The 16,737-nt window shown below is 53.7% G+C and overlaps 1 protein-coding gene across 5 annotated transcripts in view; it reads right to left on the bottom strand.

Moving 5' to 3' along the window:
- The window catches only part of LOC144734218 (runt-related transcription factor 1-like), a 138,025-nt gene that overhangs the window by 21,500 nt on the left and 99,788 nt on the right, over positions 1 to 16,737 (bottom strand). For all 5 annotated transcript variants that reach the window (XM_078616334.1, XM_078616336.1, XM_078616335.1 and 2 more), the window contains exon 5: positions 11,204 to 11,308. In XM_078616334.1, coding sequence (XP_078472460.1) covers positions 11,204 to 11,308 — 105 coding nt within the window. The remainder of the gene's footprint in view (positions 1 to 11,203; positions 11,309 to 16,737) is intronic.

Below are 16,737 nucleotides of genomic sequence, written 5' to 3'. Positions count from 1 at the left end.
CCTGCACGTGTTTCCGCCATCATTCGCCAGTGCAGAACAAGGCCAGTTGTATCCACATCAACAACAACAACACAACAAACAACATGTGGTGGGCGTTGAACACGGAACGCCGGAACTCTGGGAGCATTTCTGAGCCGCGTGAGCAAAAACAAAACCCTTAAAAACGCTCCCCATGAGTTTCCATCGCTTTCATTGGCTCATGAGGACCCCTTCTAAGGTTCAAGAGTATAATGAAACGCAATCCTTGTAAAAAACGAAACATAACTAAAAAAAATCCACGCACAAATGAGTTAATATATACACAGACAAAGGTCCGCCATATAGTTGTAATCAATGTTTGGGGCAAGTGCTGTTAAGAAAGCACCGATGAAGGCTGCCATGGCACACGAGGGGGTGGGTGGCCAGCACCACGCCCGGCCGCCTTTGCCTCCCTCGTGGCGATGTTGTTTACACACCGCACCAGCTACTCTTTTGAGGCTGAGTCGACCTTAAGGGGCCATCCATTGAGTAGGTACGCATAAATCTATCTAAACTTGACCCCCCCTCCCTGGACGCACGCGGATTTTTTACACCCCCCCCCTACCTACGTAAGCCTGACGCACCCCCCCACCGAATCCGATAGAACGGCCGATATTTAATCCACGCAGAAACGACCAAGGATTAATAACATTAACAGATAGTCCACCGCCGGACTATCTAACTCATGTGAAGGCCAATGTAGACACATTATTATCGAGGCTTCACCCCCCCCCCCGTTTCCTATGCGATGTACATTGTCAGTAGACCCCCCATACGCAAGCGTACGCATTTGGGTTAACCCCCCCTCCCCCCTCCATGCGTACGTACTCAATGGATGGCTCCCAAGGAGGCCCAGGATCGGCCGAAGACCGTTCCACCGCTCGCTCGCACACGCACACACACGTGTGCCCGCACGCGCGTGTGTGTGTGCTACTTTGTGTGAGCACTCGAGCGGAGCGCACAGCGAAGGCAAACAGCGCACAGACCGGCCGACGCCTGCCAGCCACACGGCACGCACGCCCGCTGGGTCACAAAGTCGCTCCGCATCGCCACTCAATCCCCTTCCCTCGTGCGGCAAGCGGTGGGAGATGGGGAGGAGGAGGAGGAGGGGAAAACAAAATAACAACAACCCGCAAGAAGAATTATTTCTGCTCGACATATTTTTTTGGTTATTGCTACCCATTACGGTACGTGTATTTATTATTTTAACTTCGTGCACACGCACGTGTCGTGCTGTGCGGATGTACCGTCGGACGTAGCGCGGGCGGAGTTCTCCGCTCGAGTGGTCCCGGGGGCGAGATGTTAACTACCTCGCCTGGTATACAGGAGGTCGTGGGTTCGATACCGACCCTGACGCCTGTCTATTTGGAGTTTGCGTGACTCTATTTTCATCAGGTAAGGCTCACTGAGCTACGAAGCTGTTTTTTTAGAAGTGACACACATTATAGCCCAACGAAGTAGCTTATCACGTCGAAATTTGTAGCAGCAAAATACTCCAGAGGCACATTGATTCTAAATGTGGTGGGGAAACCCAATGGATCCAAAGAAAAATCCACGCGACCACGGGGAGAGAAACACCCAAACTCTAAATGTGCAGGTGTCAGGGTCGGGATCGAATCCACGACCTCCTGCATACCGGGCGAGGTGGTCAACACCGCGGCGCCCTCATAACGGCGGCGATTTGTCCGTAGAGTTTAAAGCTTCGAAGCCAACTTGCCCGTGCAGGTTGTAAACTTCCACGCGGGTGGACAGAGCAGCGGGCGAGTCTCGGCCCTCTGTAGGCGCTTTCCGACTCGAGCGCGTCACGCCGCGCCAGCAGCGCCGCGATGAAAGCGCCATTCAAATGCCGAGTTGTCGTTCGCTCGCAAAGGAACCTGCGCTGGGATGGGCCGCCTGGCTGAGTACACACGCACGGCCACACCCGTCTGACGACGCGGCTGATGATGCTGCCACTGCTGCTGCTGATGCCGATGCCACTACTGATGCTGATGCTGCTGATGCCACTGCTGCTGCTGCTTTTCGTTTTGGAAACACCGCACACGGACACGCGGCGGGGCCCAGCTGACTGGCAACATCTCGCCTCGCTCCACGCGGAGTCATCTCGCAACGGCGGCGGGCGCGGGGGGGTCTGGAGGGGGTGGACGGGGGGGGTCTGGTGGGAGTGGGTGGGGGCGACGGCGTCCATGGACGAGCCGTGACCGTCCGCAGCTTCTCGCGTCTGTCGCGGCGCGGCCGTCAGAACTCGGCCGCGCTCCTCCGTCTCCGCCGCATTCGAGGAACACGCCGAGAGCGCTCGCTCCATTAGCAGCCTCCAGCCTCGCCCCTCCCCCAATCTCCCCCCCCAATCTCCCCCCCCAAGCTCCCACCCCCCCAATCTCCCCCCCCCCCCAAATCTCCCCCCCAATCTCCCCCCCCCCCAATTTCTCGTGTTTCTGTTGGGGGGGCGGGGGCTGCTGTTACAGGAATCGGCAAGAATTAGGATCGCTCCGCCGAACAGAATTTTCCCGTGGTTCGGGTCACAAGTCGGAGGGTTGAAACAAAGATAAATAAATATCTCACAGAGGTTCGTTCCTCAGTGGGAGTGTTCGTAATTCGGGGAATGTCTGTATCACAAAAAAGAAAGTAAGCCTTTCTTAATATCCGTCATTTCAATACAACGTTGTCGCCATAAGCCGAGCGGAGTTCACAAGAGATCACGAAAGAAACTCCCGCCGCTCGTGAAAGACGCGGCGGCGCAGGAGAGATACCCCCCCCCCCCGCCGGCTTCGATCTCCGGGATCAAGTTTCTGGGGGCCACACGACCCCTGCACTGCGTCATGCGCTGCACAAACCACGCCAGTGGCAGCAGATGGGGAGACTCGCCGGTACACAAATGGAAAAACGAATATTTAAAAAAAACTCTCCAATGTACGATGTACGATGTACGATGCACGATGCACGATGCACGATGCACGATGTACGATGTACGATGCACGATGCACGATGTACGATGCACGATGTACGATGTACGATGTACGATGCACGATGCACGATGCACGATGTACGATGTACGATGCACGATGTACGATGTACGATGTACGATGTACGATGCACGATGCACGATGTACGATGTACGATGTACGATGCACGATGTACGATGTACGATGTACGATGCACGATGCACGATGTACGATGTACGATGCACGATGTACGATGTACGATGCACGATGCACGATGCACGATGCACGATGCACGATGTACGATGCACGATGCACGATGCACGATGTACGATGTACGATGTACGATGCACGATGCACGATGTACGATGCACGATGCACGATGCACGATGCACGATGCACGATGCACGATGCACGATGTACGATGCACGATGCACGATGCACGATGCACGATGCACGATGCACGATGTACGATGCACGATGCACGATGCACGATGCACGATGCACGATGCACGATGCACGATGCACGATGCACGATGCACGATGCACGATGCACGATGTACGATGCACGATGCACGATGTACGATGCACGATGTACGATGCACGATGTACGATGTACGATGCACGATGCACGATGTACGATGCACGATGTACGATGCACGATGCACGATGCCTGTGGTCACCGCCCAGAACAGAGCCGTGGAACATATAGCGACTCAATGTCCCGATTCGCGATTGCAAAAGGGGCATCATCAGAGCGATACACTCCACTGCTCCCACCGCAAGTATCTGGCTCAACCACTTCAACGTCAAATCGTGGCTGTCGTACATTAAAATTGTAGTCGACAGCACCATCAGTCGCACGAAGGAGATCGCGCTGTGCTTCTAAGAGATCATGTAGCGCGTTTGCCCTGCCGCTGTATTTTAAATCAAGAGTTGCGGGTTGCGTCAAATCATCCGGAGAACACTTTTGCCTCCTGGGAAAGCGTGGTTTGACTGATGTGGTTGTTCAGAATTGTACGGAAGGCGGTTCTCCCTTGCAATACGCGGCCACCCAGAGCAGAGAAGAGACCGCCAGACGTTCTCAATCGTCTCCTCTCTGGTCAAGGAGCATCGTGAACCATCGTCACGCCAACTCCCCCGCTCATCCTCGCACCAGAAGCAGCAGCGGCAGTAGCAGCAGCAGCAGCGGCAGCAGCAGCAGCAGCTTCTGGCTCAGCCATCGAACAAAGGCGGCGGTCACCGCATCATCGTCGCGCGCTTTCAGATGCGCTTCTGCGGCCGTCTGGAACGCTCTCCCTTCCGATATTAGGAAGCCACTGGAGCTATGCACTTTTAATTAATCTAGTTTGAAAACTCATTTCATTAGAACTTATTTTTGTGCTTAGTGTGTTGTCCTTCTTCCGCACCTCTGATTAGCGCGGTTGGATACGAACGGTGCGAAAGAAGTTCGGCATGCATACCTCCAAAGTGCTGGATCACAGGCGTCCACCATCAAGACCAAGATGTCCGATATAGCATCTACCAGACTGTTGGGGCAAGTGCTGTTAGCGAGTAACTGCTAAGGCCGGCACAGCACACGAGGGAGTGGGTTGGCCAGCACTACGTCCAGCCGTCTTTGTATCACCAATTTCTGAAGCTTACACACCGCACCAGTGATTCATTTTGAGGCTGAGTCGACCTAGGGGGAGGCCCAACACCGGATCAGATATTCGTCACCCGCGTCGGTTGTGAGCGGGATTCGAACTCGGATCGCCGGAATTTTTAGCGCAATGCGCTGAACCACGACACGACCGCTCACCGCTACCACCAAAAAGACAAAGACCCCCCCCCCCTCCGTATAGCCTTGACAGACTGTTGGGGCAAGTGCTGTTAGCGAGTTTCACCTACGAAGGCCGGCAACGTCACATGAAGGGGTGGGTGGCCAGCACCACCGCCACCACGACTACCACCACACATCCAACCGAACGTTCAGTACAGATCCAAGGACATCGCTACCACCACCCAGCGCTCGAAGGGTTAAAACTTTAAAGGGTTCGCGCGAGAGGCACTCTTGCTGGCCACGTGCCAGGGCGTTTAGACACCGGAGGTTCCACAGACTGACTGGCTTGGCTTGGCTTTGGGCAGCCGGGGCTTGGCACAGCCTACCCTCCTGACAAACCAGACGGGGGGGGCAGGTGGGGAGGGGGGGGGGATTAGAATGCGCGCACGCCCTCCGCACATAAACATTGGGTGGCTCCTTCTCCTGCGGTTGGCGTCTTACTCGTCAGGTGCACAAAGTCCCCCCCCCCCCCGCCATTCTCTGCAGTGCGACGCCGCTGCCAGCACGCCCCGCGCCCCCTTCGCATTTGCACGGCGGGAAGACGCACGCGCGATAGGCGCGTGGGGGTCTCCGGCTATGTAAGAGGTCAAGGCGCAGCCCTGCAATTGCTCGCTCATGCCACCGCCGGCGGAAGGCCCCCGCTTCGAGGGAGCTCAAGAGAGCCTCTCTCGCCGGGGGGTACGTTGGCCTACTCTTCCAGAAGTCTCGGAAGAATCTGAGTATGTATTTGTCCTGCATGAGGAATCCGATGAGCTCTGCAGCTCTTTTCGATAGATGTCCAGAGGTGGGAGTCGTCCCACATGTCGACCCCACCACACGTGACCCACCCATCGACTAGCTGCGGTGTCGCCCATTTAGACCGCTGGGTGGACAGCGGCGATCCAGCACTCTGGACGCGGGGGTTGGTGCATCACGGAGAGATTTGTGAAACTCCCAAAAACCACTCAGCTGCCATAGGCTGGGATGCGGGAGCGTCGCAAGTGGATTTATGAAGTTGTGTGCGTGTGCCACTGGGGTTTCTCCGTTGACCACAGCGTCCACGATCACTACGAATAATGGCGATCATAATCGACATGCCTTCGTCAATCCATTGCCGCATCAAGCCCTTCCCATTCCATCATAGTAATCGGGGGTTCGTTTGACCATACTTCACCACACTGGTCGGTGCGAGTTTGAGAATGGGCATCACCCACCACGGTTGCGTTGACCACAAATCCCAAACGCAGGGGCCCTTTTGAGAACGAGTCCTAAAGCGGCTTTCCCGGATACCCGGACAGAATGCAACCCAGGGTGAGAGACGCACAGCGCCGACAGTGGCGTCAGCCATGCCCCACTGCAGTGGTAAGCCGGGCAATTGGCAGAGATTCAATAAAAAATGTGTGTCAGCTTCCACCCACCTGCCTGCCTGCCACTCACTTATTGGCACCAATCGAGCAGTGTGGGTGTAAGGCACACAGAGGGAGAGAGCGAGAGATGATAAACGCAACTTAAGACAGAAATGCCTGAGGACTAACGCCTTCGCCGCATAGCGCGCATTTCGTCCGTCCATTATTCAATTCATCATCCTGGTTTCAACGGGGGAGTTGGGGAGTCAAACGCGGGCCGAAGGTTTGGGGTTATCTCCGCGCGCGTGCCAGGCGATGGCTGCGGCGCACGGAACAACGCGGCCCGCGCGAGCGACACAACTCCACCGCCGCCGGTTTGTGAATGCGCCGAGAGCTGATGCGAGTCCCAGCGTGCGCCGATCCAATAAAAGTCTGCCGCGTTCCACAGCAAATGGGGGGGGGGGGGGGGCGCTCAGCGCACGGCGGAGTCTTTCTGGCGGGATTTCGCCGTTTTTAAATCGGCGTGGTCGTGGTGGTGGTGCCGCCTCGAGACGGAGACATCTCGAGAGGTCCGGTGGCGACTGAAGGTCGACTCAGCACCGGTGCCGCAGGGGAGAGGTCCGTGGACTGTGGCGTCGTGAGAAGCGCCTCTCTCTCTCTCTGCAGCCGCTTCGACGGGGCCTCTGACACAACCAGCGCGGCGGTCGCGTTCATTCATGACCCCACCGCCACCACCACCACCACCACCACCCCGCCCGTAACGAGCTCTTGTCACGCGGCGACGACACCGATATTTGTCGTCAGCGTCGTAATGTGCTAGGTTAATTAAAAAGACAACATTAATGTTACGGTTGGTTTAATCACATTGCATGTACGTGGAGCGGGATTTGAACTCGGGATATCAGCAGAGCCGGCTCAGCGGTTCTGACGTGGCCAGTGGTAGCCCTCGGGCAACTGGACACCGCTTGCTTTGAAGTTCATGCCGTTTGTTTTCAGTATGGCTCTTTGAATGCTCCGGAGGACGTCTTTGGAATGTGGAATTTCCACCACTTGGTCGGAACTGCTAACGGAGCCGAGCAGCAACGACCCCAATCGCGGTTTGAAACACCGGAGAAACGTTCACCTCTTTGACATTCAAAAGAGTTGCTTGCAAGTGTCATTTTTATTTGGATTAAACTAACTGATGTACGGTTTAGGGAAAGTTACATTCGGGGCTCTGCTGCCACATACCTCGGCGGCACCAGGATTGACAATAAACATTAATTACATATTATCGGACGTCTCGACAAATCCAATTGGAACTAATGCGATCGCAAAAGTTGCCAATGTTCACAATTTCTGTGTGAATTAATTGCCAACGTGCTCTGCATCATCGCCATCGATTTCCATGCGAAAACAAAAACAAAAACTCCTGACAATTAAAATCGATGCGGCCCATTTGGTTGTCTTTTTAAAATGTTATTTAGTCTTTGGTAACTGTCCCCATCGGTGTTACAATCTGGTGAAATCGCATTGGAGGAATTGATTGGGGAGCAGTTATTGTATTTCCCCCCCTCCAGCCGGGAAGTCACCCGGGATGAATGACGACTCCGAACGCGGCGGAGGACAGACCGGGTCGCCTCGCCGAGGACGCCGTCGCTCGTAAACAACGGAGCAGGCGCTTGATATTTTTGACAATCGTAATTAAATCATCGCAATTTCCCACTCGAGGCATTACCAGCGGAATCCGTCCTTGTCCAAATTAAATGAATGAGCCTCTCTCCCGAGTCGTCGCTCTCGGAGGTGATGTGGGCTCCCCGGCAGCCGTCAAACAAAAGAGAGAAGAGAAGGCGGCAGGGGCAGCCGAGTGCCCAGGGCCTCGCTCACGACTTGGCGATGCCGCTGCTGCTGCTGAGTTTGCTCGTGATGCACAGGCACGATTAACACCAAATGATTTCAACACGTTCCTCGATAACACCTTGGCCTTAATTAAACAAAATATATATATATATATGTGACGGTTTGGGAAGTGAACTTTCTTGACAACACCAAGATGACCCTTCGTCACGTGCCATGAAAAAGGGCCACTCCCGAAACGTCGCCTATTATATATCGTTTTATATCAGGGCTTCGCAGTTCGCCGAGAACATTCTCGGACGCTTCAAACAGCCCGGGTCTGTGCGCCGCAGACGTCGCGCGAGGCGGATGTATCGTCCAGGTTCCACCGTCTCTCGCACGCGCTCTTTCCTCTTCTTCTTCTCAATCTTTCAACCATTCCCGTCCAATAATACATCAGTGTTGTTGTTATGGAACGGCGGCTTTACGACGGGCGTAAAATGAGGCGGGCGGTGGGTGGGTTGACGGTGGCGATGGGGGCGAGTGAGTGAGTGGGTGGGTGGGCGAGTGAGTGAGCGAGTGGGTGATTGAGTGAGTGAGTGAGCGAGTGGGTGGGTGAGTGAGTGAGCAAGCGAGCGAGCGAGTGAGTGGGTGGGCGGGTGAGTGAGCGAGCGAGCGAGTGGGTGGGTGGGTGGGTGAGCGAGCGAGCGAGCGAGTGAGTGGGTGGGTGAGTGAGTGAGTGAGCGAGCGGGTGGGTGGGCGGACGGGACCGATGGGACGGAACGGGGGAGAGAAGATTATGTTTTTTTTGCGAGTGAATGGGCTGGGGCGGCTGACTCACGTCTGGGTCTGCGAGCGAGGAATGTGCTAATTGTGCGAGAGCCCGCGGAAGTGCGTGACTCACGCGGCGCGAGCGGGGAGACAAAAGCGCTCTGCCACCATCCCCTCAGCGGACGGACGGGACCACCACCACCACCATCACCACCACCATCACCACCACCACCATCACCACCACCACCATCACCACCACCACCATCACCACCACCACCATCACCACCACCATCACCACCACCACCATCACCACCATCACCACCACCACCACCACCATTATCACCACCACCACCACCATCACCACCACCACCACCACCACCATCACCACCATCATTATCACCACCACCATCACCACCACCATCACCACCACCACCATCATCACCACCATCATCACCACCATCACCACCATCACCACCACAATCACCACCACCACCATCATCACCACCACCATCATCACCGCCATCACCATCACCACCATGACCACCACCACCATCACCACCACAATCACCACCACCATCACCACCATCACCACCACAATCACCACCATCATCACCACCACCATCATTACCACCACCACCACCGCCGCTCCGCGTTTTTTTATGCCCCCCAAAAAACACGCAGCCTCCCCCCCCCCCACCCACGCTGCCACCCAAAAAACCCTTTTACATCACCCAGTGGGGCGGCAGGACATATTTTGTTAACAAGTTTTCAAGGCAGGACTTTGAAGACTCTTAAGGGGTGGTGGTGGGTAGGAGGGGGGGTCTATGCGTACATCCCCTTTGAAAAGCGTTTGATGTCTTGTCCTGAACAATAAATTTCGTAAATGCGATGCTTTAATGATTTTTCGGGAGGGGTGGCGGAGGAGTGGAGGGGGGGGTTCTCTTTTAGTCTCTCTCCTTCACTTGCAGAGAAAAAAAACTGTCCCAATGATTTCCTTGTGCAAGCAGCACACATCTGAGGACGCACGCACTCACGCGGCCCACAAACATCAACCCGTGTAGCTTTCAACAAACTGTTGTGGCAAGTGTTGTTAGCGAGCACTTATGAAGGCCGACACGGCACACGAGGAGGTGGGTGGCCAGCACCACGCCCGGACGCCTTTGTCTCCCGAGTGGCGATGTTTACAACACATCGCACCAGGTACTCGTTTGAGGCCAAATCGACCTAAGGGAGGCCCAGGACCGGTTCAGATAATCGTCACTGGTGTTGGCCGTGAGCGGGAATCGAACTCGGGTCGCTGAGTTCGTACCGCAGTGCGCTAACAGCTAGACTACCGCTCCCCACACACACCTACAAACACACACACACGCATGCAGTCCACACACATACAACAACAACAACCGCCATTCGCCACTAAGTGACGGTGACGTCACCACAACGCTTGTGCCAGGCTGTGTGCACGTTGGGACCACGTGAAGTGTCGAACGCCCGCTGGCAGGAGGTTACCGGGCAGACCCAGGTGCCACGGGTCGACTGACTGAGATGACCGAGATGACTGGCTGATGCACCACCTGTGCCCCCTACTGTGCCAACTTTGCTGTGCTTTAGCCACCCGGCGCTCCGCTCGTTGTTGTGAGCGTTGCTCCTCCTATCGTACGCACGACGCCTTGCAGATGCTTCTAAAGCTTCGCCATATTATATCACCACTTTCTCTCTCACTCGATGCAGTCGTGCAGAATTCCAGATGCGATTCGCGGACAGACAAAATCCGCGGATCGCAAGTTCGTGAGTGACGAGACGACACTGCAAGGCACGTGCGTCGCGCGTGTGCTCTGAGCACGGAGAGCAAAGTGTCTGTCCACCGCCACCGTCAGTCCCTTCCGTACCGCTCGTGAACGGCGAGGGGGGCCGAGCAACATTCCGCCGTGGTCCCCTTTCTCTCGCCGGCAATCGCTGCATCGCTCCTTCTCAACCCTTTGCCTGCTCGACGTTGCCAGCCCCGCGCGTGTCCCCACGTGCTCGTCTGTCTTCCCTCGCGCTTCTTGTTTCCTTCCACATTTCGTGGTGCGCCCGCAGGCGTGGACGGAGTGCATCGCGGTGCTTCGCAACGTCCTAATCGGCGCGACGCGCACGCCGAGCGCTAAGCCGGCTGCAATTGGTGCGCGATCCAACCTCGATTTGGGCACCCCCCACCCGGACACCCCCCCCCACCCCCGAGGTCAACTCACCCATGAATGCAAAGAGGAGGAGGCCGACAAGAGACCGAGGGCGGCCTGGTGTGCTCGATGCCCACCGCCACGCCACCACCACCACCACACGCCACCACCACGCCGCCACCACCACCACCACATGCCACCACCTCGTGTGCGCTGTGCCAACCTGCCTCGCGGCAGCTCTTTAACGGCACCCGCCACGGCAGCCCCTGATGCTTAATTGGAGAGCGGTGGGGGAGCGAGAGGCGGGAGGGTGTCTGTGTTTTGTTGTGAAGGAGGAGTGCAGAGAAGCGGGATACTCACTCCGTGGCTCGCGAGGTCCGTCCACCGTCACCTTGATGGCACGGTGGTAGGTGGCCACCTGCGGCGGGCTGGTGAACACCGTGATGGTGAGCGTGAAGCTTTTCCCTGCACAGGCACACAAGCGAACGCGCGTGCACACACACGCGCGTGTGAATACAAGTGCTCGCACGCGCGGGTGACAACGATCGCCCGTGTAGCCTTAACAGACCATTGGGGCAAGTGCTGTTAGCGAGCACCTACGAAGGCCGACACGGCACACGAGGGGCTTGGTGGCCAGGACCACGCCCGGCCGCCTTTGTCTCGCCAGTAGCGACGTTCACGCACCGCATCATTTGAGTCGATCAAGGGGAGGCCCATGACCAGTTCAGTTAAACGGCACTGATGTTGCCCATGAGCGGGAATCAAACTCAGGTCTCTGGATTCATAGTGCAAGTTGACTAACCGCCGCACCACACCGCTCCCCCACTTGCATGTGATGATGATGATGAACGTGGCCGTGTGAGCCAGGCGTCTCGTTGCCAGCAACGCGAGACGTGCACGTCACAACACGCAGCCTCGGAACCCGTTCTGGATGCAAATCCACGGCGGTCATTAACCTGGGCCAAGAGGAATTATTGTCGACTTGGTCGCATCGACTTTGTGTGCTGTCTGGAGTGTCGCCCCGATCCCCACCACGCCTCCCCTGCTAAGAGACTCGTGTTCTCAATGCACTCGCATTCCGTGGTCAGCAGCAGCAGCATCGCCAGCAGCCATGGTCAATCCACTGCTGGATGAACAGGCCTCCTCCCCCGAGCTGCTGCCACCCTCTCACGAGCGTGCGGTGTAAAGACGTTCTCCTAGCACGTGTGTTGACAACCTGTTGCTTGCGCAGCCGCACGCGGTATCTTTACGAACTGCTTCGTGACGTCATTTACTAAGGACCACCATCTCGTATTAACTTGGCAATGCGGCTTCTTTAAATATTGAGTCGGGTTTTTTTTTTACCGAATTCTAAAGAGATGGCTCCTTCTTCGATTTAAAGCTTTCGTGACTGCAGGGATTCATCTTCTTGGTTCTTTCGGTTAAGTCACGTAGAAGGGAAATAATAAAATAATAAAAAGAAAACATAATAAAATACAATTCTCACTGCTTGCGTTGTGGCCGAAACGTCGTGAGAGTTGTATTTTATTATGTTTTCTTTTTATTATTTTATTATTTCCCTTCCACGTGACTTTACCGAAAGAACCAAGAAGATGGCTCTTCTTGTTATTCTGGTAGCCGACCCTGCGCTGATGCCAAGGGGTCACCCTTGCAAGCCAGACCCATCCGTGGCTCCCCAGGTCTCAGCTTGGTCAACTCAATACAATTAACTCTTAACGCTTAGAACCTGCACGAGGAAGTTAGCTTCATAGCATAGCTTTAAACTCTGCGTACAAATCGCCACTGTTATTGGGTGCCGCGGTGTCAAGATGTTAACTCCCTCGCCTGGTATACAGGAGGTCGTGGGTTCGATCCCGACCATAACGTCTGCTGCTGTATATCAGGAGTTTGCATGTTTTCCCCGTGGTTGTGTGTATGTTTCTCCGGGTCCTCCGGGTTTTCCCTGCACAATTAGAATCAACACCACCACGCATTCAGACTATTTGGCTGCTGCTATAAAACTCCACGTGCCGACAAGCCACTTCATTGAGCTATCATTTGTGATGACCAGGTCGCTTCTTACAAATAACTAAATAGCTCAGTGGGGCCTTACCTGGTGAAATAAAAATAGTTTAGTTTAATAATCCATATTTGACTGTTTCATTTTTTAAATACAGGATTTTTACACGGTGTTAATCACACCGATCGCTAGTGGAGTCTGTGGCGCAATGGTGAGTGCACACTAAGTTACGAGCCCAGCAGCATGAGTTTGATTCCTGGCTACAGGTAACATCCATAATATAGGTTTTTGGGTCAGATCGCGCTATTTATAAATGTGTCGTAACCCTCCACCACCCGACACGGCCAAACAGTAAAAAATGTGTCACGTTTTTCAAAAGACAAAATAATTCGCTTCTTTAGCTCACCGATGTGCTGAAGAGAGAATCAACAGCATTTTAAAATGTGAGTAGCACGACGTTTCGCTAATAATTACAATCAGCTTCATCGGGCAAGAATGGACACACCGGTGGGCTAAAGAAGTGAATAATTTTGTCCTTTGAAAAACGTGACACACTTTTTACTGTTTGGCCGTGTCGGGTGGTGGAGGGTTACGACACATTTATAAATAGCGCGACTGACCCAAAACCCTATATTATGAATAATATTGGTCGCGAAAGCCTCCCACGTGTTATACAGGTAACATCGTCGGCGTGCGAGTGAAAGCTAAACCTGGGCACCCCCGTTCACAAATCCGCACTGACCAGCGTGGTGAAGTATGGTCAATCAACGCCCATGACCGACACAGCGTGGGAGAGGGCCTTCATCTATAGCAGCAGCGGATTGACAAGAGGGTAAGTAAATTACTATTATTATTAATCAGAAACTGAAGTAATACACTTCCAGCGCACACACACACACACATATACGTAATATCGAATTCATACATTAAACTGTCAAAATTTGATCAACCAGTTTGCTGAGCGTTATTGTTGGAAACGAATATCCTAGTTAATGTGGAATAAAGATGATGAGACACGCCTCGCATCGGCTGAGCTGTCATTGATTTTTACGACGGCGCTGAGACAACGGTGCCGTGGGACAGTGGGCTGCTACTCGCCGACTACGAGGCAACTGCTTCTTGCTTTAATTGTATTCCAATTTATTTAAATTGGTGCTAATTGGCCTTACAGCACAAGATGAAGAATCCATTCGTAAGTTCACATAGAGCTGTGAACGCCATCTGTCAGAGAATGTCAGACTCCGAATGTTTATTTATACTGAAGGAATCCTATGAGCTATAAAGCTCTTTTACTGGTAGGAACCGCCTGGTTACACCAGCTCACAGGGGATTATTGTGTCCGTCCGTCGTGCAGGGAGGGGCTGGTGGGAGGGGTGGGGCTGGGTGGGGAGGGGCTGGTCACCCCGTGGTGCCCTTATAAAACTCAACGTTTAACCTACTCACGCCGGCTTGTGCCCGCCCTCACAGTCGGGCATATTTGCGGAATACACCACGCCGCCGTTGACCCTGGCCATTGACCGAGCAACCCAACGTTCCTACCAGCTCCCTCCGCAAGAATGTGTTTCACAGATGTCCAGTAATGGCCCACACAGAAGCAATTTTTCACTCGATCTCTCTTATGGATATGGAATTTCTATTGACTTTTCTCCGCTGTAGAAAAACAATCATTCAAGTATAATTTGTATCATTATCTACACAATAGAGGGCGCACGTCCCCACAAGCACTGCTATGAGACTCTGATTAAATGCAACAGCAGATTTAACGTCATGGTGTTTGTATTTAACGTGGTCATTGCTGACAAGGCTGAGACGATCAACTCACTAGACTTGAGAACTGGGTTTAATCGCAGGCAGTGGCTGAAATCTGCATTCAAACCGAGGAGTGTCTCAGCAGCGCTGGCTCAACGCTCTCATCTCCGGAGCCACCCGGCCACCTCTTAGATGATCACAACATTCATCTTCATTGGGCCTCAGGATCGTGTCCACGCTGTGCGTTCACGCGGTCTGCGTGCGCGGTTATGTGGCTGTGTGGTTAGGCAAAGGCGGCGTGTATGTGTGTGTGTGCTGTGGGGAGCGGTGGCGTTGGAACTTGACAAAATACCCGCAATTTTTTTTTTTCCCCGTTTGTTCAGTTTGTTGTCCGTCCACCGCACCTCCGATTAGCCAGGTTGGCTACGTAGAGTGCGAATTAAGTTCAACATACGTCCGTGTATACTCGATTGGGATTATACATTGCAATTATCACCTCCCTCTCCGCCTGCAAAAAAAACTGGCAGGACCCTCCTGAAACAGTCATGAGACTCAGCGAAACTCTCCTGGATAAACAGGCGAAGTAATAATGTAAGTATGCAAGGTTTGTCACGTACACAGAACGTGCCAATTCGTGACTAGTACAGCACACCGGTGTGTTGATTTGCCGGTGTGATGTACTAGTAACGAATTGGCACCTTCTGTTTAATTGGCTGTGTCGGGTGGTGGCGGGATTAACGGCACATTTATATTTACGCGTTCTAACCCCCCTAAAAAAACCTGTATTATGAACTTATTTATGTATGCATGGTTTCCTTCTTTCGCACCGTACGTATCCAACCGTGCTAATCGCACAAGTCCGTTAAACCGCATGCCACATTGCTTCGTGGAACTAGCGTTTCGTTTTAATGGCGGCGGGGGGGGCACGTTTTACAGATAAGGCAGATTTGCGAAAAATAGATTCTAGTGCACATTTGTGGTATTTCCGTTACCACATTTCAATCAAAATAACAACATAATATATATACACACACGCGTACGTTATGTGTGATGTTTGCACCGAGTGCGTTTGTATTCAACTGTGTGTTACTAAGTAAAAACTGGTAATTTCAACTGGTGTAACAATGTTAATTTTTAAAACGCGACTGTAAGCACGGCAAAGTACTGCATAGCATCACCGAAGCAGCTATTTTCATTTTGCATGCGAGCGGTTTAACAAGCAAGCGGGCTGTGAATGCCGTGGCTTATCACTCCATCGCAGTTTCCATTAAAAACAAATCTGAAGTTGCAGCCCACAATGCCGTCTGTGGAAGCCCTCAGTCGACATCGACTCAACGGGGACGGGAGGCCCTAAACTCTGACCCCTCCCACCGGCAGAGGCCCCCCCCCTCCCCCCCCGGTGCTAGCCTGCCGGCCCTCGGTCAGGTCCAGGCTGGCAAGCTCCCACTCCTGCCCACGGTGAGCGCGCCTTCGTCTCTCAACGCATCTGTCGCAGGACGTGCCGTGCTGGGCCGGCTCGGTTCACTGCGTGCGCCGTTTTCCACCGCACTCGAGTGTGGAACCAAGGCCAGGTGATGCGACCCCCCCCCCCCCCCTTGTTAAACTCGTCATGAGATGCAGGTGATAGAATGAGATTCACCTTGCATCCTATAGTCCCGGGTAGCTTTGGTGAAGAGAAAAAAAACGCTGAAGAAATGTATTATGATGATGATAATATGAATTAATTTGTCTACGATATAACTTACAGCTCACTATGTCGATCTACTGCTTGACGAAGGCCTACCGTGTCGGTCATGGGCGGTCGTTTGACCATACTTGACCATACTCTGACCATACTTTGACCATACTTCCCCACCTTCATCAGTGCCGGTTAGGTGAAGGAGGAGTGGGCAAGGTCCAAGACCGTTTCGGATATCGCTCAGTTCTGATATCACTGGCCAGATGATGTTCACAGCACCGCGTGCTACCCACCACACAACCACTCCACCACACAACCACTCCACCACACAACCACTCCACCACACAACCACTCCACCACACAACCACTCCACCACACAACCACTTGCTTGGCCTCACGGTTCGTTAAACCGCCTACGAATTATATCGTGGTTGTTTTCGTCACCTACAATAATAACTCGACTATCAT

Source organism: Lampetra planeri, chromosome 50 (assembly GCF_965212315.1).
Source record: "Lampetra planeri chromosome 50, kcLamPlan1.2.h2, whole genome shotgun sequence".
In the NCBI taxonomy this organism is placed as follows: domain Eukaryota; kingdom Metazoa; phylum Chordata; class Hyperoartia; order Petromyzontiformes; family Petromyzontidae; genus Lampetra; species Lampetra planeri.
This window is presented reverse-complemented; position numbering and strand designations above follow the sequence as displayed.